At 37.5% G+C, this 21,280-nt stretch overlaps 3 protein-coding genes across 5 annotated transcripts; 1 reads left to right on the plus strand and 2 right to left on the minus strand.

The window, feature by feature from the left end:
* The first annotated feature begins 530 nt into the window (after window positions 1-530).
* LOC121995668 (VAN3-binding protein-like) lies at window positions 531-4,344 on the plus strand. 2 transcript variants are annotated; one of them, XM_042549403.1, is made up of 8 exons: window positions 531-875; window positions 1,078-1,191; window positions 2,839-2,991; window positions 3,088-3,232; window positions 3,321-3,572; window positions 3,654-3,703; window positions 3,783-3,840; window positions 3,916-4,344. In XM_042549403.1, the coding sequence occupies exons 1-8, from the start codon at window positions 606-608 to the stop codon at window positions 4,122-4,124; spliced, it is 1,251 nt and encodes a 416-aa protein (XP_042405337.1). In that variant the 5' UTR covers window positions 531-605; the 3' UTR covers window positions 4,125-4,344. The 2 variants fall into 2 exon arrangements, with proteins under 2 accessions (XP_042405337.1, XP_042405336.1); XM_042549402.1 differs by having other exon boundaries at window positions 2,839-3,232.
* Window positions 4,345-4,724: 380 nt separating this feature from the next.
* LOC121993679 (calmodulin-like) lies at window positions 4,725-5,606 on the minus strand. Of its 2 annotated transcripts, none has more exons than XM_042548032.1 (4): window positions 5,468-5,606; window positions 5,213-5,370; window positions 5,054-5,134; window positions 4,725-4,960 (listed from the first exon to the last, which is right to left on the minus strand). In XM_042548032.1, the coding sequence occupies exons 1-4, from the start codon at window positions 5,538-5,540 to the stop codon at window positions 4,832-4,834; spliced, it is 441 nt and encodes a 146-aa protein (XP_042403966.1). In that variant the 5' UTR covers window positions 5,541-5,606; the 3' UTR covers window positions 4,725-4,831. The 2 variants fall into 2 exon arrangements, with proteins under 2 accessions (XP_042403966.1, XP_042403965.1); XM_042548031.1 differs by having other exon boundaries at window positions 4,730-4,966.
* Window positions 5,607-11,597: 5,991 nt separating this feature from the next.
* LOC121994577 lies at window positions 11,598-12,111 on the minus strand. The gene is made up of 2 exons (XM_042548565.1): window positions 11,937-12,111; window positions 11,598-11,779 (listed from the first exon to the last, which is right to left on the minus strand). Exons 1-2 carry the CDS (start codon window positions 12,109-12,111, stop codon window positions 11,598-11,600), a joined length of 357 nt encoding a protein of 118 aa, XP_042404499.1.
* Between the last annotated feature and the right edge of the window lie 9,169 nt (window positions 12,112-21,280).

A 21,280-nucleotide genomic window follows, 5' to 3' on the forward strand; every position in this document is an offset into this window, starting at 1 on the left:
GGTTAGGCTTGATCGATTGCACAAGTACATTGTCTACTGTAAGCTCAAGTAGCCATTCATGGCTTCATTGACTTGCACAAGCTACGTCTGGGTGCGTTTTGATCGAGGCACATTGCCAGCATCAAATATTTTTGTTTCTGTATTAATCAATTATAATTTTTTAATTTATCTTCTCATAAACTGTGAGATTGATCATATATATCTAATGCTTAGCTTATAGGAACATCAAATATGCCAAAAATTACAAGGTCAATCTTAAATTGCTCTACACTCCTAAGCAATTCTGAATTCTATTAAACAATAATTATCTTTTTAATGGACATTAATTTTGAATTAAAATTATTATAATAATGTTGAAAAATAACTTCACTACTGAAGTCCATTAAGGCCGAGAGGACCGGTTCGAACCGGCTTTTTTGTTGTGATAATTGATTAAACCGTCCGGTCCAATTCGGTTCCAAAAACAATGTTCTTACCCACCTGACCACCTCCCTCGCCTCTTTCTTTACTCCTGCTATAAAAGCTCACCATCTCTTCCGTCTCACTCACTGCTTCCGGTTGCTATTATAAGTACTCCGCCACCGAGGACTCCCTCCTCCACCGCCATGGACGATGCCCGGCCGCGCTGGGAAACCGGTGGCATACGACTGCCGGAGCTCCCCAAGGACCCCATGGATTTCCTCTCCCGCTCCTGGAGCCCCTCCGCGCTCGAGGTCTCCAAGGCCCTCGCGCCGATGCATCCGCTGCCGACGATGCAGGAGACCATCCCCGAAGAGGAAGACGAAGAGTTCTCGCCTGCCATCTCCGGGAACCCCTTCTCTTTCGCCTCCTCCGTCACATCGCAGATGGTTTTGGAGCGAATAATGTCGCAGTTGGTGGGGTTTTGGTGCCCTAAAATCTGATCTTTTCTACCGATTCAAACTATCCGAAAAGGAGATTTTAGATTTCGTTTCTGTTTTTCGAAATTTGGTAGTACGGACTCTTGGATCTTTTATGGGAACAATTTGTCCATCACATAGATCGGATTTCTTATTGCTGTTGCTCTGTTCTTAATCCCATGCTCTTGGACAATGGCAGGAAGTGTCTCCTCTGGCATCTGGCCGTCTTTCTCACAGCAGCGGCCCTCTCAACGGCGGAGGATCGCTCTCCGATAGCCCTCCAGTCTCCCCCTGCGAAATGGATGAGCTCAAGGTCCTTTCTTCTCTCCAACATTAACTACTCCATCCTGTCGTTATTTTTCTATCATTTATTTACTTTGTTCAAGAGACTGTTTGTGTTGTTTTGTTGAGGTAAGTAAGTCAAAGATAAATGGTAAGAAACAACGTATCACTACTTCAGATGTTATTTTAATCCTTGTCTGGTGTCTAGACTATAGAGTCTACCACCAAGGACCACCTTATGGTGTGTAATTCACGGACATCGAAGAAAAAATGGATTCTTTGGAAGTTGGAGGAGCACGGAAGACAAAATCACCAAGCTACCAAAATGCCTTCTGTTAATTTTCATAGAGGAGGAAAAATCAGGGAAAGAAAAATACAAACACTTTCTCTTCTTTCGATGCAACACCTGATAAATTTATTAGCCTGATAGTTGTTAAATGGCTGTTTTAGTGTTCTTTAGTCAGGAACTGGACCGAGGCCTTCGTCCTTTTTCTTGTTTGCAGATGTTGCTCCACTATTTTGTGCCATTTCTGGAATTCTAGTCCTCCACTTATCACCTACTATACCTAAGATCCTTAGGTATTCCAGGAGTTGGTAGCCAATTTTTTCACCCAACAGTGCCACTAATATTTCTTTACAGTTTTCGTTTAGTGATGGTTCTATCATTGCAATCCATGATTTGTCTTGGCATGAAGGTGAACTGTGGGTGGACATAATCAAAGATCTTGAGAGTAAAATGTAGAAGAAAAGGTTGGTGTTGGCATGAGAGTGAATAAATGAGGTCACTTATTATGCTGTTTAGTATTGAATGAAACCAAATAATGCGTCCTGATGAATAAAATAAGCCCATTTCTTTTGTCATGTTGCTCTCTGAGCAAGGTCTGCGTTTGGCTTACTTTAGGGTCAAAGAAACCCTGTTGTCTTCAGTGCTTGCCTGGGCAAAGAAGCAACCCTTGTCAGTAAAAGCAAAACAACTTCTCAGTTCTTTGCCTCCTCCATCTCTTTATTTTCTGCGCTGTTTGCATGCCTTGTCCTTGCTGACCTATTTGGTTCCTTTCATCGCATGGAATATGAAGCTTAACATTGCCATTTAAGAAGTTTGTCCCTATCTACCAACTCTTATTAGGAATTTTGCATCTGCTCTCCAATGATTCTATTCTCTGGCCAATACCATGCACAAACGGTTCAGCTAATCCTTCCCCACGCAAAGTTTCTTCCTATTACTGAACACAAGTCGGCACATGCATTGCAAAGTAGATGTAAAAAACAAATTAAAAAAAATTATTTTGCTATACGCGTTACTATCTTAAAACTAAATAAGATTAAAAAGATTTATTAACTCTGAGAAATGTGTTACATCTAGAATGAGTAGAATTAGAACATAGAGTATTCTAGGAGCAGTTTATTAAATGCAAAAAAAGAAGAAACATTAAAGTACCTAATTCTTTTCAGTTGGTTATTGATTTGAATGTTTACTTGGCAGCAAATGAAAAGGCCAAAATATGCTCAAAGCTTTTAGTATGTATTATATAGATGTGTTTTTTTCTATTGAAAATAGTCCTCTTAATGATTAGTTATGAAAGAAATCAGATTCAGGACATATATGGCTGTAGGCTTATATTTGATCAGTTACTAAAGAAATGAGTTTTTTTGGTTTTGTGACATGTAACCAATACAGTCGCGCCAGGGCAGTAACACTCCCAAGCCACAGAACTATAGAGTAACCAGCAAGACCGTAGGAAGGTGGCTCAAGGACAGAAGGGAAAGGAAGAAAGAGGAGACCCGAGCACAGAATGCACAGCTTCATGCTGCAGTCTCAGTAGCTGGTGTTGCTGCAGCAGTTGCAGCTGTTGCGGCTGCAACAGCTGGTGTTTCTGGCTCTGGAAAAGATGACCGTGCCACCAGGATTGATATGGCAGTCGCATCAGCTGCAACTCTTGTGGCTGCCCAATGTGTGGAGGCTGCAGAGTTGATGGGTGCAGAGCGTGAACACCTGACTTCTGTTGTTGGCTCTGCTGTTAATGTAAGGACTCCTGGAGACATTGTTACTCTCACTGCAGCTGCTGCCACCGGTAATGACAAGTTTAACTTTGCAAACATTTGAAATCAGAATTGGTTGTTCATTCGGATCTAGTTTATGAAAATTTAATGGATTGACAGCACTGAGAGGGGCTGCAACCTTGAAGGCAAGGGCACTCAAAGATGTGTGGAACATTGCTGCGGTGATACCTGTAGAGAAGGGAACACTATGTAATCACAACCACCAACGCCAAAGCATTCGACAAAAGGAACTAGACAGCAATGGCAGAGATTTTAATGATGAGCTTATTCCTGTGGAAGATAACTTCTTCGGCATTTGTAGTCAGGAATTCCTTGCTAAGGGGACTGATCTCCTAAAACGCACTCGAAAAGGTTTAGACTTTCAGATGCAAAGCTCAAATTTTTAAAGAGAATCGATGTTTGAATTCCTTATATGAATTGTTCAAATTGTAGGGGCACTTCACTGGAAGATAGTCTCAGTTTACATCAACCGCTTGGAGCAGGTACATTGCTGTATGTTGTCGATCAATCAAAATGATCAATAAATGCTAATTCTGATAGATGAGGGCGCTCTTTCGGTAGGTGATGCTGAAGATGAAGAGTAGGCATGTTGCCGGTACTATTACCAAAAAGAAAAAGAGTAAGTTTCCTCACACGTTTGAAGACTTCAATTTCTTCATGTGAGGCTTACTGGTGTGGTCTCACTCAATTGCAGGTGTGATCATAGATGTCTGCAAAGACATCCAGGCATGGCCGGGCCGGCACCTCCTCGAAGTCGGCGAGCAGCGTCGGTACTTTGGCTTGAGGACAACAGAGCACCGCATCATTGAATTTGAGTGTTTGAGCAAGAGGGACCATGAGATGTGGACGCAAGGAGTGGCGCACCTCCTCAGCATCGTTAATGAGAAGAAGAATATCATTTGACTGCGGCCGCTGCCGACACTTAACCAGATCCAACTCTAGATCTGAGGAGAGAAGGCTGTGCATGACCCACATGAATTAAATGGCGAAGCTGGAAAAGAATGATTGCCATCCATTTGTAAAGTGTCAGAATATATAATTTAGATCCTAATCAAATTGGATACTTGCTCTAAATTTGTTGAATGTTTGGGTGTGTCCTTTTTAACGAGATCAAATTGGAGACTGAGATGGATTCAAGTGATATAGTTCAAATTGGACAGGTACTTTCACCCATTGCATTGCCACTTCGTGTGTTGGATGATTTCAAAGTTTTCAATTATGTGGTGGGATTCTTAGGGTGCATTTAGTTTACATATTTTTCATTTTCTAAAAGTCATTTTCTATTTTCTAAAAAACACATGTTTTTCAGAAAATAAAAATGGAAAACATGCAAATTAAATGCATCAAGATTCTTAAATAATTATAGTCTCATCCAGACTCTTAAATAATTATAGTTAGATTGATTTTATAATTTAATTGTAGTTTTGACTACAATTAAACAAATCATTTACCTAAAAAATATGATTATAGGAAGCTTTTGATTCATTATGAAAAATGATTGTATTCTGTATTTTCAGTGTCTTGAAATACAGAAAAAAAAGGTAGTATGCCCTTCCAAAAATTTATAATAAAACTATACAGCAACTCTGAAAATATTATCCCTATTCTCTTTAAAAAGACTTCATCATCTTCACAAATTCCTCATAGTTTACTTGCCCATCTCCATCTAAATCTGCCTCCTTGATCATCTGATCCACCTCCTCATCAGTTAATTTCTCGCCCAAGCTCATCATCACATTCTTCAGCTAAGAAAGAATTAAAGAACACCATAGTTCATAATCTTCTTTATCAACTTAATAAACATACTAAATTAACATTAATGCAAATCTCACCTCATTCTTGGAGATGAAGCCATTTTGGTCTTTGTCAAAGACTTTAAATGCCTCCTTTAGTTCCTCTTCCGAATCGGATTCCTAATTTCGCGAATCAATAATAGAAAGTCATGCGCAAGTTATGCACGAAACTATTAATGTTGTTTCACTACTACTCACCTTCATTTTTCTAACCATTAAGTTCAAGAACTCCTCGAATTCAATTGCTCCGCTACCGTCCGCGTCGACTTCACTTATCATTTCTTGCAACTCATCCTTGGTGGGTCTCAATCCTAGCGAGTTGATTATAGTCGAGAGTTCACCCAACGAAATGCAACCTAAGAAACCATTATAAATGTGATTTAGCATAGTTAAGCCCAAGTAGGAGATAAATTAGAGGACAATTATATTAGAGGCAAGGAAACAAGAACAAACCATCTCCATCCCTATCGAAGAGGCAAAAGGTTTCGTGAAACTCAACCATTTGTCCGTCGGTGAAGAGTCTCATCGAAAAGATATTTCCGAAACTAACAAGACAGATAGATCGATGTTGTTTGAGTGTTTGGAAATTTTGAGGCGTGAGAAGCTTTCAACATTCATGGAGTTTATATAAGATCGGTTTAGTCTGACCAATTCCCCATTTGGTAGTCAACGTCTTCCCATCTCGATCGTTTAATTGGAGAAGAAGTTAGATGAGATTTGGTCCAGTCCACCAAACCGAGTCGGTTTGGTCACGATTTCTCATTGATTTCCGCGGGCTCGCGTATTCAATATTTGCAATTTCACCCGCATTCAATTGGATATTCCATCGCGAAGGGTTTTGTTCGTCCCGTGGGGGCCGGATTTTCAAATTATGGAAAATTTAGCTAATTGAAGTTGTCGGTCAACGGTTCGTGGGCTGACTTTTGCCTCAGCAGTTTGACAACCTGATCGACGGATCTAACTTTTTTGACTTTCTTAATTTTTGTAATAAGAATAGTAATTTTTTTTCTTCGCACACGCATAAAAATATTTTTTTTTGAAAAAAAGAGGTGGCGGGGTATGAACTGAGTCTCTTTTCTCTCCCTCTGGTTTGACGGGTTTAAAGGTTTTATCCTTTAATTTAAAGATGAGCTAATAAGTAGGATGATCGTGTCATTCTCCCATTCACCCCTCCATTAAAAAAATTCCCGGGCTCCATCCCTGTTTATAGGGATTCGGTTGAGATTTGAGTTGCTTATGAGATCTTTCTTTATTCGTTTTTGAGTCTATTGTATATTTTTATATTGTTGGTTGTTGGTCTTGCTGCAAATTCTAACATTGCCTCCATTTTTACAATAAAGTCAACAGTTCTTTCACCCATCTAAACAATCGAGTCAAATACAAGAACATAAATTATTGTTTGTTTTTTAAAACAGGAATTTAATTTAAACATTGATAGTATCAATTAAATTAAATGAGTTAGATGAGTCATGTGAAATGTATTTTTCACATGTTCATCATGATTTGACTGTTAAGTAGGGATTGAATTGTCTGTTTTTCAACTTAGCAATGAATGTACGTTAGTTAAACAAGTACTAAAAGTATAAAAAAAGAAAAGTAAGGGATATAAAGAATTTACTTGTTTTGTAACTTGGATCGTTGCTAATCTAAAGAAGAATTGAGTTCATTAGTTCCTTTTTTAAAACAGTAGTTTAATTTAAACATTGGTAGTATCAATTAAATTAAATGAGTTAGATGAGCCATGTGAAATGTGTTTTTCACATGTTCATCTAATTTGACCGGTAAGAAGGGGTTAAATTATATGCAAGTTAAAATTCTTTTAATTATTTTTCAACTTAGCAATGAATATATGTTAGTTAAATAAGTAATAAAAGTATATAAAAAAAAGAAGGGACATAAGGAATTCACTTGATTTGCAACTTGCATGGTTGCTAATCCCACAAATAATTGAGCTCATTAGTCTCCTGTATTGGAGGCATAGAAACGTCTTAAAGCGTTGAAAGTATGAACAATTAAAAATGAAGATTATAGAAGTTAAAACAAGTGTGTTATTTTGAACTTCTAGGACTAGGATTTATTTATAACCTACTGATTGAAATAACCATTTTGATGATGTGACACTCTCGGTGCCTGGACTCAATCCGAGTGCCCTAGCGGTGAAAGTTTATTAGCTTCGTAATGACTTAGAGATAAAATTTTATCCTTGCCCGGGGTGCCTGGAATGTTGCTGACGTGGACCCAAGACCTATCCACATTGCAATAGCTCGAAGAGGTGCCCAGATTGGTACTAGGGTGACCTGCGCCCGGACCTGGTCCAGGCACCTAGACTTGGTCTAAGCGCCTGGACAAGTCAACTTCACATTGATTTGTCCGGTTTCTGCTCCGGTCGCTTGAGTAATTCTCCGGCCATCCAAAGTTAAGCTCACATGAACCCAACTTCAGCCTTCTCTCCTTGAGCATTCTTCTGCTCAAGCTTCTGGCCCTCGGAAGGGCCGCACACGTTTTTCTTGCTCCACTGGTGTACTCTTCCGTAACTTTTCGTCCCTTAGATACACCAAGCCCGTCAACTCACTTCTTGTGTCATTTTTCTTGTTCGCTGCGTCTTTCCCTCGACTTATTGTGTTTCTAAGCTCCTGTAACCTAAACACAATGATCAAAATCTAATAGGATTTAACTTGACTTAGTTGACCACATCAAAACCAACCTGAGGTACTTATAATCTTCCCTTTTTTGATGTGCATCAACCTAAGTTAAGTTAAGGTTAATCAAAATATAAAATATTATTGTAATTAAGTACCTCTTTGATTAAATGCGAAGTAAAATATTCTAATCAATTAACTCCCTCTTAACCCCCTAAATTTCTCTTCCTCTTTGATTACATAAAAAAAAAATAGAGGTAAATAGAAAAAAAACCTTAAAATTATTGAAAGGGTTTCTTAAACAGTGACTAAGTTTGAGAATTTTTTCAAAAATTATTTTTTGAATTTCTAAATTTTAAAAATTAAAACCCAGATTTATTAAAAAATTATTTTAAACTTTCAAACAAAATTAAATTTTTTGTCAAAAGTAATCATAATAATTCAAGAACGTGATAAAAATTTGAAGTATAGAATACTTTTTATATTAAATGTAGAAAATATTTTAAATAGATAATTTTTTAAAAAATAAAATTTTAAAAATAAATTTTTATGTTAAAAATCTGGCTGAGTTTTCTCAATATTTAAAATAAAATGATAATCAATCAAAAAGTTAAAATTTTCAAAATTAATCTCTCAAGAGATTTTAGAATTTAAATTATATTTTTTAATAAAAAATTTAGAAAACAATTAAACAATTGTTAAAAATTTTATACTAATAGAATATTTATTTTTGCAATACAGGACAAATTTTTAATAAAAATTATGAATAGCATGCATACTAACTAATTAATTTTATAAATAAAATTAAAATAAATTAAAATTAAAACATACATAAAAATTTATTTAAACTAAGTATAATTTATGTACTAAAATAAATTTTCACTTACTGGATTAACAAGATATTTTTGGAATATATTTTCTTGTCACTTTTCTAATTTGACTATTGTGAAATCTAAAGTAACAATTTAACCTTTTTTCATAATTTTGAAAATTATCTTATGGGGTAACAGGATTTGAGTATGTAAAGTTTTCCAAGAATTCTATTTATTCTTTTAATTCAACATTTTTCATTTTTAATTCTATCAAACTCTTATAATGACATGCTTTAGCCAAAATAGTTTTATATTAGGTATTATACTTTTTAATTTAATAAACTTAGACCTTAACTTGTAAAAAAATCTAGACATTGAATTAATACCTAAGTATAACTAATCAAGAAGTAAAAGACATACCTCACTTACCATGTCTGTGTTGAAGCTTGATTCTTCCCTTTCATTATTGCAGTCTTCTGAAGTAGCTCCTCCTTCATCGATGCTTTCAATACTCATTTTGGATGAGCTTACTTCACATTCGGCTTCTTGATGACTTATCATAAGTGCAAGTCCGACGTAGTCGTTAGTCTCTAATTTGGATGACGACAATTCGTCTCACGTCACCTTAAGGTTCTTGTACTTTGTTTGTGTTGGCCTTTTGTTCTTGTTATTTTCCTTTAGTTTTGGGTAGTTGTCTTTGATGTGTCATTCTTCATCACAATTGTAGCATTTAATCTTTCTCTTATCTCTTGGATTTTTCTTGGCCTGCAACTCATTAAACTTATTATATCTAAAAAAGCTTTTTGAACTTCTTTACCATATATACTTCTTGATCTGAGTCAAGTGAGGAGTTTGATTCTTGCTCGATCTTCTTAGCTTTGAAAGCTAAGTTCTGAGGTGGTTCCTTTTTATTTCTTAGACATGTACATCAAGTTTCATGTAATTCTAAGTTGCAAACAGACTTTCTAAGATACTTATCTCAAGATCCTTAGAAATGTAGAAAGAATCTACTATGGAGGTCCAATCCAGGGTTCTTGAGAAGGCATTGAGAGTGTATAAGAGAGAGTCCTGATTTGTTACCGTCTCTTAGTGGTTGGTGATTCCAATGATCAATTCTTGAGTCTGACATGTAGTTGAGCAACCATTTCCCTTTCTTCAAGTCAAAGGTTGCTAAGTTGGTTTCGAAGTAAATCTCTTCTAGCTAGCTTCGTCTATAAGGTTCCTTAGTGTAGCTTTAGGAACTTCTCTTAGAGCTTTTTGATCGACTCCTAGGCTCTGATTCAGTTGACTTCTTGGGATGGCAAAACGCTGAGCAAATGAAACTCTTCTTTACAGTTGGCCACGAAGTCCGCTGGCTCCTTCTTGGTCGAGTAGTGTTCTTCCCTTCAGCTCCGTACCGACTATAAGTGTTACAAAATCATACTTGATAATTAATAAAATATCAGTTTGCTCCATGTAGGTTACACAGATTCAGATTTTTAATCAGATAGGGACAGTAGTAAGTCAACCTCAGGATATGTGTTTACTTTGGGAGGTGGAGCCATAACATGGAGGAGTGTTCAGCAGAAATGCGTTTCGGATTCCACCATGGAAGCCGAGTATGTGGCAGCCTCTGAGGCAGCCAAAGAAGTAATATGGCTCAGAAACTTCTTGATGAACTTAGATGTGATTCCTGATTTGCCCAAAATTATCACAATTTATTGTGATAAAAGTGGTGCAGTAGCAATCTCGAAGGAACCACGAGCCCATAAGGCAAGTAAACACATTGAGTGCAAGTACCACCTAATACGAGACATCATATAACGAGGAGAAGTTGTCGTCACCAAGATTGCATTAGCAGATAACCTGGATCCTTTCACTAAGGCCCTTCCGGCGAGAGCTTTTGATGGCATACTGAGGGGATGAGAATCAGATGTATGGCAGCATAGTCTTTTAGTATAAGTGGGAGATTGTTAGGATGTATACTAAAAGTCTAGCTTTTTGTATGAACATTTATTTTGAAATGAGAATCACATTGGTCAAATGTCAGCATTTAGTTAAATGCAGTTGTCCATTTAATTTATATTGTAGATAACATGGTGTGTGGTGTTACACAGAAGATAATGTTATCTGTTCCTTATAAATTATAAATAATAGCTTAGAACCAAGATGGATTGGGATAAACTATTGGAATGGTTGTAGTGTAATTTGGTATTAGTTTATCTTGACTATAAAATTACACTAGTATACTATATGTATATTGAGCAGGATCATTTGAGATTGTTATTTTTATACTGACTGCATAAAAGAACAAAACCTCTGTTATTATTGATGTGCGTACTCTTAATCCCGATATAATAACAAACAAATATACTTATGGGGCATTTGGTTTAGGAGAATAGGAGTGGAGAATAAGAATGAGAATCATTGATTGCCATTATTAATGTTTGGATTATAGGAATAGGAATACAAATAAGGGAATGAATCCTTGAAATTGGGTAATAACTCATTCTCATGTACCTCCCCTTCAATGAGCCATTACCCTATTTTTCATCAATCAAAATATTCTCTTATTCCAAAAATACCCTTGACCTAAAACTAAAATTTTCTCCCTTAATATCAAACACTACAACAAAAATCCTCATAGACATCGGTTTTCCACCGATGTCTATTATATTTTCGACCGATGTCTATGAAGCCGATGTAAAAGGTCTGTCATTTTAGACATCGGGTTAAAATCGGTGTAGTATCACTTAACGACATCGGGTGTAAAACCAATGTAATATTATATGTTAATAACACCAGTTTTGGCAGCGGTATACAACCGATGTAATATTAGTTAATGACACCGATTTTACAGCGGTGGAAAACCGATGTAATATCAGTATTATTTAACGACACAAATTCGATTTCCGAAACAGTGAAAAACCGACAGTATCCAAGAAAACACAAATATTTACAAATTACACAAATATTCTTCTTCCAACAGTATCCATAAAATACACAAATATTCACAAATTACATAAATATTCTTCTTACAACAGTATCCATAAAATACACAAATATTCTTTTTACATCAAAAGCTAATAGATATTGTACACATCAAGGTAGAACATCGATTAAGTTGCACAAACTACAAGCTTAAATACAAGCTCATTCGATTAACACTAATAGATATCGTTTCGAATAAGATGAGCCTGTATTGGCAGAGGCAGAGGTTGGACCATGACTAGAAACTGTATTTTCCCAAACTACAAGCTCATTCCCAGATAGATGATTTGATGTTCGTTCCTCTTCTTGATGTTCATAAAACATAGGCTGCTTACCCTTTCCATCTGCAAAATTAAAAAAAAAAAAGAGTATAAATACATGAAAATAATAAAATGATTTAGAAATCCGTGTTTTTCCTGCAACAGGTGTATAGCAAGAAAAGAATTAGAACTTATAGCACAAAATTTTTGGACATCAACCAGAGAACAAAAGAAGCATTACCTGAAGTTGAGACACGAACCACTTCATTTGCATCTTGTAGAGCGAATGATGATTCATGAGAAGTGGCAATTGAGGGTAGAATTTCTACAAGAATAGATTCCGCTGCAGCATCAATATCATTAGGATGCTCAAGAGCGACAACCTTCAATATTCGCAGATCAATCTGTAAGGACATTAACAAAAGCGACAAAATCTTATGCTAGTGTAGGAACACAAACTAACATTTAAAACCAAATTTCAAAATATAAATTGCTCAAAGTTATTGAAGATTAGAGGCAATAAATAAATTTAAAATACAATCACGTTCAAAATAATTTAACTAATTACAAAAATAAACTCATTCCAGCTTCAAGTGAATTTGATCAGTAACTTAAAAACATATCTGCAAAATATTTTTCAACAAGTACAAGCATGACATTTGTTATACATTTATACAAGGGTGGAGGCATATGAAGGGTTGTGGGTTCAATTGACCTCACAGAAACTTCAATTTCAATATATTTTACCAAGTAAATTATTTTTTGAACTTACACAAATTACCTTGAAATCATTCATTAGTTATTTAGAAAATATTCTCCCTCAGCAACTTTCTTCATAGCATTATCAAATTAGTCGTTAACTTAATGATGAAATCCAAACATTTAAAGCATGATAAGATCAATTGGGTTCAATATACACAACCACATCAGCTTAATGGAAATTAAATAAAAAAAGACTAATACAATCTAAAATTTCATCTTGATATTGTACACATCAAGAAGACTGGCATAAGATGTTGCACTTGCCTGAACTTAAGGATCGATTGAACAGGACCGAAGATCTCATCTTGTGCTATTTTCATTTCATCCTATAAATTTCAAATATCACAACTGTCATCACAAATGTAGATTGAGAGTTTACCAAACCTTTATAGATTTAAGGACTAAGCCATACTTGTACATCAGAGAAGATGATCGGCTGAATGTAATAACCTTTGTTTCCAATTCGATCTCCACCTGTTACTAGTGTAGCACCACTGTTGATTCCTGATTTGATGTAACGCAAGATCTTGCTAAACTGCTCCTCATCAATCTGAGATATGTGTGAAGAACGAAAGTACTCAATATGGACAGGTTTCAGAACTTCTTTGTTAAGAAGCTAGACGACTTTTTCATACATGTTTTATACGAGTTATGCACGATCAAACAACAATCGAATGAGATGAAAATTAGTATGAGCACATAAATTAAGACACAAACAAATACGGCGGCAGAAGCCCTAGAGGGCGGATGGGAAGAGATGAAGAGGGCCACCTTCATGGAGTGGGAAGAGGAGGAGAGGGAGAGGGAGCAGTAGCAGAGTGATGCAAGGACCGTTGCAGAGCCCATCGCGGCGGAGAGACTGTTTTTGTTTTTTCCTTCTTCTTCTTCTTCTTCTTCTTCTTTCAAACAGGTAAGTACTTTGTCTTTCACCCAAACTTGATTGAAAATTAGAGGCAAGTACTTTGTCTTTCACCCAAACTAGTAATATACCATGTCTTGTAAATGTGAATATTTACTATATGTATGTACACAACAAAGTTAGAATCTGAAAAGTAGTTGCAGAAAGAGAAACATAGAAGTTGCCAACTACACAAACAAAATCAAGACATAATGAAGGAAACAAAGCAACAAATATTTTTATCTAAAAATAATTTAGAGTACTAAGATTGAACAACCCTAAGTCTATGTCTACATATTGAAATAATATGATGATGTTAATTCCTAGTTTAAATTTTAAACTATAAGATTATCTAAGAGTAAATTAAATATAGAGAACAATTACCCAAATAATGAAATTGAATTAGAAACTTAACGCAACAAGATTGCAAACCAAAATAACCATGAAGTTAAAGTAAAGAAGGAAATTAAGGCCGACAATATATCATGTAGGACATATAGTCACAAAGGGTTTTAATGTGGTTCATCTAGAAACTGCAAAGTGTTTCATAACATAAAAAAGAAGCAAGTAATGAATACAAAATAATAATTTGGCCATAACAAAAAAAGTTGGTTGATGAGCAAAGTAGATACTACTAATCAGTTTATCTGATAATACAAGTACCTTCAAAATCGAGTGATTGACATAATTCAATGGAAGGGTTTCAATGGCTAAAGTAGTGCATCATTTTCATAGTAAAGCGTATTTCATGTCTATATGCTCCATCTGGTAGGAAAAGATTAAGTTTTCTTGTACACTACCAAGAACTTAACAACTTAGCTATACTACAATTCCATAAAAGGAAAATTTTGAGAATCTGACTAGGATTGCCAACTTTTAGTTACATGTAAATTTCAAAAATGATTCAATGAAAAAGGTTCTTAACTAGCTTTCATATCCATCGCAAAAGAATTTCACGAGTGATTTTCTTTATGATTTTTTTCAACTCAATGTTTCTAGAAATTTTACTCCAAAATTTGTAATTGCAAAACAATTATGAATCCTAAAGAAAAGTTGGCCAAAGATTTGGCTCTGCTAGCTAACAGAACATAGAGTTGTAAAATCTCCAAGTGTTTTAAGATGGTGAAAATGACCAAATCAAGCGAACTTGTATGAAAAATAATCAGCATTTTGAACAAGTGTCATCTAGCTAACCTACCATAATTGAGATTTGAGCTTCATCTCTAAGGCATGACTCATAGCCAATCCATCTAATTTTGCAGCCTCCAAAAGAAAAAACTTACAGAGCATCACGAGTTGGTTGTAGACTAGATATGGTTAATTCTTTGAATGAAACACTTATCAAATCAATGTTGACTTAAAATGATCCTATGGGGTAAACTAGGCAACTACAATCAAATGGAGATTTGATAAAGTCATCGTATAGCCCACAATGAGATCAATTCATTGGGCTTCATATTTTCATTAGATAAACACAATTAGAAAAGAGTAGCTTTCTAATTTAGATCTTTCCAACAAACAAGGTTCCATTTCTACGCTTAACAATCCAATCTTTCCAGCAAACAAGATAAAATGAAAAATCAACAAGAATACTAATCGAAGTGTCGTTATCAACAAATATGACTACAACACATTTTTAAAGCACAACAATCATCACGGAAATTTTCAAAACCCTAATCTTTGAAGCACACAAGCTCAAAGAAATCTCATCTATTAGCGATCAAAATGATTAGCAAAATCTGAAGGAACAAACAAACAAACATCAAAATAAGAAAGCAGTGGGATTAAGAAATGAGATTGTACCAGTGAAGCGAGATGTTTAGCGAAGAGGGCGAACATACCTTCATCTAAGAGGGCGGATAGGGGTTCAATGAAGAGGGTTGGGCAGAGAAATTTAGCGGAGAGGGAGTTTAGGGTTTGGGCGGAGATGTTCGGCGGAGAAGGAGCGGTGGAGAGGTTGAGGCAGAGGTACTTGGTTTGGTGAAGTCTTTTGAACGCGAGAAAGAAGTTTTGGCCGGACGAAGGAATATTTGTTGTAGTGCTTTCTCAAAGGAGATGGTGGCGAGGTTGGGCAACTCCGGGAGGAAAGCAGTCTCATGGGAAGGGAGTAGAACCGAACACAAAAATAGGAGGAAGTAGAAAGGAAAATATAAAGTATGGACTACCGGAATGCGAAGAAGGTCTCCTCTTCTCACCCAAAGGGAGGAGTTGGAGGAGATGCGATGTGGTTGGATGGAGAAGCAAGGGCATCATGTTTTGATCCTGATCGGGAGAGGAAGGGGCGTCGATCTAGGAAGGGGAAGAGGGAGATGAGGTTGAGAGAGATGGTCGGAGGTTTAGGTTTAGGTTTAGGCTGAGAGAGATGGTCGGAGGAAGGGGCGCGATATAGGTTTAGGTTGGAGGGAACTTCACAGTGTTGCAAATTTTGACTTGTGGGAAAATTAAAATATTTTATTTTGGTTCATTAACATCGAGTTTTAAAAATCGCTGTTAAAATCGGTGTCTATTAACGAAAAAAAGGCGCTAAAAGACATCGCCTAAAAAACCGATGTCTATGAGCGAAAATCTGCGCTCATAGACATCGGTTTTTGGAAAAACCGGTGTAAAATACTCAAAGACATCGATTTTTGCTTAAAACCGTTGTTGTTCCACCGATGTCTATGAGGGTTTTTGTTGTAGTGAAATATCAAAATTTATTTATTTATTTTTTCTTCATATCACTTTTCTCTCCTTGTTCGCTCTCATCATTTTATCACACACTTTCTCTCTCCTATCACACTCTCTTTCCTCTTTTTTCTCATTACACTTTCTCTCTCATCATACTTTCTCTCTCCTCAATCTCTTCCATCACACTCTATTCCTTCTTTTTTTCATCATACTTTCTCTCTCATCATACTTTCTCTCTCCTCAATCTCTCCCATCACACTCTCTTTTCTCTTTTTTTTTTTCTAATCACACTTTCGCTCTCATCATACTTTCTCTCTCCTCAATCTCTCTTGTCACACTCCCTTCTTTTTTTCCTCAACACACTTTCTCTCTCATCATACTTTCTCTCTTCTCAATCTCTCCCATCACACTCACTGTTCTCTTTTTTTCTCATCACACTTTCTCTCTCATCATACTTTCTCTCTCCTCAATCTCTCTCATCACACACTCTCTCTCCCCTCATTTTTTCTCATTACATTTTCTATCTCTTCATCCTCTCCCATCATAATTTCTCTCACATCATATTTTATCTCTCATCTTCTCTCATCATGTTCTTTTCTATTACACTCTCTTTTCTCAATTTCTCTCATCACACTTTCTCTCTCTTCATTCTTTCTCATCACATTTTCTCTCTCATCATACTTTCTCTTTCATCATATTTTTCTCTCACATTCATCTTTCTCTCGCATCTAATTTTTTTCTCTTATTTTCCTTTAAGGGTAATAAAGGAAATATTGATTTATTCCGATAGAAAGTATGTAACTAACCAAACATTGCTTTTAAGAGTAATATCCATACTCATACTCATTCCCATTCCACAATACAATGATTATCATTCTGATTCTCATTCCCATGCTCATACCAAACGCCCCCTTAGTATTTATTTCTTTAATTTATCAAAGAGTGAGATTTATTCAGTTAAATCAATAGACCCGATAAGTTGGGAAATAATATTATTTATATGGTGTGTTGTAGATTAAAAAAGGAAACTGTGTCCTAGTAATCTAGGTTGATGATGCCCCCTTGAGGAGCTCATAAGGATTATCATGTAAACCTTGCAAGTGGACTTAGTCCGACATGATAATAAGATTGAGTGGTACTACTCTTGGAGCTAGATGTTAATTAAATGAGTTGTCAGTAACTCATTTAATTAACGGGCATACGATATCTTAAACACAGGGAGACTAACACACTCATGATAAGAAGGAGCTCATATTGTAATATGGGATTGATGCGGTAGTTCAATAATAACTTTTTAGTGGTATGAGTTATTATTGATGAACTTGAGTTGGGTATTCGGGTCGAACACAGGAAGCTCAAGTCTATCAAGAGGCTAAAACCAATTCCTCCTCACGGTCCCTGTTGTAGACTCTATAAAGCCTCGCATTCATCCGTTTTGGTTTTGCTTCCTACCCAAGAAAGGGGTCGGCCACATCCTTGCTTGGTGCCCAAGCAAGGGGTCGGCCAAGCCTTGCTTCCTACCCAACAAAGGGGTTGGCCAAGCCTTGCTTGGTGCCCAAGCAAGGGGCCGACCAAACCAAAAGAAAAGAAAAGGAAAAAAACGGGAGATTTTTTCTCAACATAATTAGAGATTTTTCTAAAAGGAATTACGTTGATTCTTTCTTAGAAATTTTCTAAAAAAGAATTATATTAATTCTTTCTTAAGATTTTTTTAAATAGAATTATGTTAATTCGTTCCTAGAGATTTTTCTAAAAAGAATTGCACCAACAATCTCCCCCTTTTTGATGTTTGACAATACCTTTAAGTTAGGCTAATCCAATAGCCTCAACTTTCTTCATGCCAATAGGTAATGAAGCATAAGTTACAACCTTACATTCTCCTTCTAAGAAGGCAACCTCCTTCTTAGATAATGAAGGCCTAACTTAAACCATTCATTCTCCCCCTATTGGCACACATCAACAAACTCTCCCCCTAAAGAGTAAGTTATCGTTGTTCACAACTTCACTCGTCGTGATCAACAAACTCTCCCACTAACTCCAATGTTCTTCCTTGAACATTCTCTAGACATTCTTCCCCTTTTTGACACACATCAAAAGGAGTGAATCAAGGTCAAGAGTTTCTTCCTAATGAAAGTCCCATACCTTTCATTGAAACCCTTAATTTCCCCCTTGATACTAAATTCAATAATCAACATAGTGATAATCCCATATCACTCAAGTCTTTAGGAGTAAAAACTCCCCCTAAAGGTCAACTCCCCTTGACTAATAGGTAAAATTACCCCTAAAGGTCAACTCCCCCTTGACCATTGCACCAACAATGTCTTGGAGAGTTTCAAACTTTCAAAATACCAACTCCCGAGCTGAAATTTCAGACAACCAGTCGAATTTCAGCAATTTGGCACGCTCTGATCGGTCACCAGACCGATCAGGCTCCACTGGATCGGTCACCAGACCGATCCACACTCTCCTGGATCGGTCCTAGTGACCAATCCACACTTTCCTGGACCGATCAGAATCCTCTCTGACCGGTCCACAAGTCTGATATCAGAATTTCTGATTTTCCTCCCGAAATTCAGAAACTCCTAGAAAATTCCAGAAAATTCCAAAAATTGTAAAACTTTGAGGATACATTCCTCATAACATATACTATCAAGGAAAAATAGTTTTCTATGAAAATAACTTCCATTTTTCAATCTTGATACAAAGTTCACAAGTCTTTGAAATAGCTCAAAGTTAACTCATCTTTGTATCAACTTGTTCAATGATGAACGCTATCACTAGAAAAGCTTCATCAAGGTTTTTCAAATCAATTTTGAAATGATTTTAAACCATTTAATTTGGGACCACAATCTTAGGGCTAAATGTACATGACTTGTACACAAGCTTTCCCTATGATCCCCAATTTCGAATTAGGCTCATCTAGGTACAAGAACTATGCACCTTGATCCTAACTCATAATCCTAATATCTCACACACATCTAAGGTGTATCAAACACATCCAAGTCAATTTTGATGTGAGATATGAGTTTAGGTTAGCTTAATCTAAGTTCTCATGCATTTTTCTAAATAACAATTTGATCTCCATATCAAATTGTGTTTTAGTCCTTAAATCAATTTCATTGGTCATTAATGCACAAGATGATGACATTGTTGGTGCAACCTTAGGTCAAGGTTGACCTGGTTGACCCGACTCAAGTTGACTTGACTCGAGTTGTATTTTGATGTTTGACTTGGGAAGATTGTTGATGCAACTTTAGGTCAAGGTTGACCTAGTTGAGTTGCATGTTGATGTTTGACACTCGTGAGGGAGTTCTATTCTTGATATGGGACAAGAATAGATGTTTGGGAGATTATTGGTGTAACCGTAGGTCAAGGTTGACCTGGTTGACCTGAAAAGTCCAAGTATGGAGACTTGACACTGGAAAGGTCCAAGCAGGGAGCTTGGCATGCGAAAAGTCCAAGTATGGAGACTTGGCACGGGAAAAGTCCAAGTATGGAGACTTGGCACTGGAAAAGTCCAAGTATGGAGACTTGGCACGGAGAAGTCCAAGCAGGGAGCTTGGCACGAGGGAAAGTCCTGGTGTGGAAGGCGGTGGGAAAGTCCTAACTGGATGTTAGGCGGTGTGGAAAGTCCCGTGAGTGAAGCCAGCAATGGAGAAGTCCGGTGAGTGAAGTCAGGCGGTGGGAAAGTCCTAACTGGATGTTAGGCGGTGTGGAAAGTCCCGTGAGTGAAGCAGACAATGGAGAAGTCCGGTGAGTGAAGCCAGGCATTGGAAAGTCCCGTGAGTGAAGCCAGGCAATGGAGAAGTCCCGTGAGTGAAGCCAGGCAATGGAAATCCTGAGTGAAGCGGTGAAAATCCTAGTGAGTGAAGCTAGGTGAAAGTGGAAGTCCTGGTGAGTGAAGCGGGCAGTTGGAAAGTCCCGTGAGTGAAGCCGGCAGTTGGAAGTCCCGTGAGTGAAGCCGGCAATTGAAATCGTGAGTGAAGCCGGTGAAACCCTAGTGAGTGAAGCTAGGTGAAAGTCCCGTGAGTGAAGCCGGGCAGGAAAATCCGGATGGATCAAGGGTGATCGGACATCGGTGTTGGGAAGTCCAAGTAGATCAAGGGAGTGATCGATACTTGCACGAAGAGGAAAGTCCAAGTGGGTCAAAGGATTGACCGGACACTTGGTGGAGAGTCTTAGCAGTCAAGGGACTGACGATGCTAAGCATGATGTACCAACAGTCAAGATTGACCGGATGTTGGTTTGAACTTGGTTTGGGCGAAAACCATGAGTGGATCGATCCGTGATCGATCCGGATACTGAATATTCGATGACGGTCCGGTGACCGATCGAATACATCGTAGCATATCTGTGATAACCGATAGGTCCGGTGACCGATCGTGAGTCGATCGGTCAACAGAGCGAGGCGCGAGGGGCTGATCGGTCGAGGACCGATCAAGATAAAGCTGATCGGTCCCCGCATCGATCAGAGTTCCCGATCGGTCTATGGACCGATCAGAGGTCCCCGATCGGTCCATGGACCGATCGGACTAAAGTTTCCCGATCGGTCCCCGCATCGATCAGAGTTCCCCTGATCGGCCTGGACCAATCGTGACGAAATGTAAAGGTTCTTCCCGATCGGTCCACGCATCGATCGAGTTCTAGCTGCACGCAACCGCTAGTTTCTTCGCCTTCTTCGCAGTTATAAAAGAGGTTGAGAAGCTACTGTTGAACTTCTTCTTCTTCTTCTCTTGCCTCTTCTTGTTTGGTATCTTTGAGCTCTTAACTTGAGTGTTGAAATGATCTATCGGGATTCATCCCCCGTTTCATTCGTCATCAACGGAAACCAGTCGAAGGCAAGATAGTGTGTGTTTTTACATTCTTATTGTTCTTGCTTCTTGTTGTATTTCTTGTACACTTATCTTGCTGTTGCAAGAGACTTTGTGGCGAGGTTTCTCCACCCAGAAGGAGTGTTTGATTTAGCCGGTTTTCCGGGGACTCATCCACCGACGGATTGATAGGGCTCGTCCACCTTACGGACACGCCGAGGAGTAGGAGTTTCATCTCCGAACCTCGTTACATCGATGCGTTGAGGTTTGATCTCTTTCTTTGTCGTTTCTACATTGTATTTTCCGCTGCGCTAACCCTAATCGTAGGAAGAAACGCGAGAATTTGGGGCGGCTATTCACACCCCCCTCTCTAGCCGTACGAAAGATCCTAACAGACATGGCATATAATTGATATCATACATAATAACATGTGCCAATGTCATGATG

Source organism: Zingiber officinale, chromosome 6A (genome assembly GCF_018446385.1).
Source record: "Zingiber officinale cultivar Zhangliang chromosome 6A, Zo_v1.1, whole genome shotgun sequence".
NCBI lineage: Eukaryota > Viridiplantae > Streptophyta > Magnoliopsida > Zingiberales > Zingiberaceae > Zingiber > Zingiber officinale.

Excerpts from the sequence above, each read along its gene's own strand:
- LOC121995668 (XM_042549402.1), top strand. The coding sequence starts at position 606 with ATGGACGATGCCCGGCCGCGCTGGGAAACCGGTGGCATACGACTGCCG. Across the intron at positions 1,192-2,838 it reads GCGAAATGGATGAGCTCAAG|TCGCGCCAGGGCAGTAACAC; the intron begins GTCCTTTCTTCT and ends TAACCAATACAG. Across the intron at positions 3,704-3,782 it reads ACATCAACCGCTTGGAGCAG|GTGATGCTGAAGATGAAGAG; the intron begins GTACATTGCTGT and ends CTCTTTCGGTAG.
- LOC121993679 (XM_042548031.1), bottom strand. The coding sequence starts at position 5,540 with ATGAGACTCTTCACCGACGGACAAATGGTTGAGTTTCACGAAACCTTT. Across the intron at positions 5,135-5,212 it reads TAATGGTTAGAAAAATGAAG|GAATCCGATTCGGAAGAGGA; the intron begins GTGAGTAGTAGT and ends TCGCGAAATTAG. Across the intron at positions 4,967-5,053 it reads GCTTCATCTCCAAGAATGAG|CTGAAGAATGTGATGATGAG; the intron begins GTGAGATTTGCA and ends ATTCTTTCTTAG.
- LOC121994577 (XM_042548565.1), bottom strand. The coding sequence starts at position 12,111 with ATGTCCTTACAGATTGATCTGCGAATATTGAAGGTTGTCGCTCTTGAG. Across the intron at positions 11,780-11,936 it reads GGTTCGTGTCTCAACTTCAG|ATGGAAAGGGTAAGCAGCCT; the intron begins GTAATGCTTCTT and ends TTAATTTTGCAG.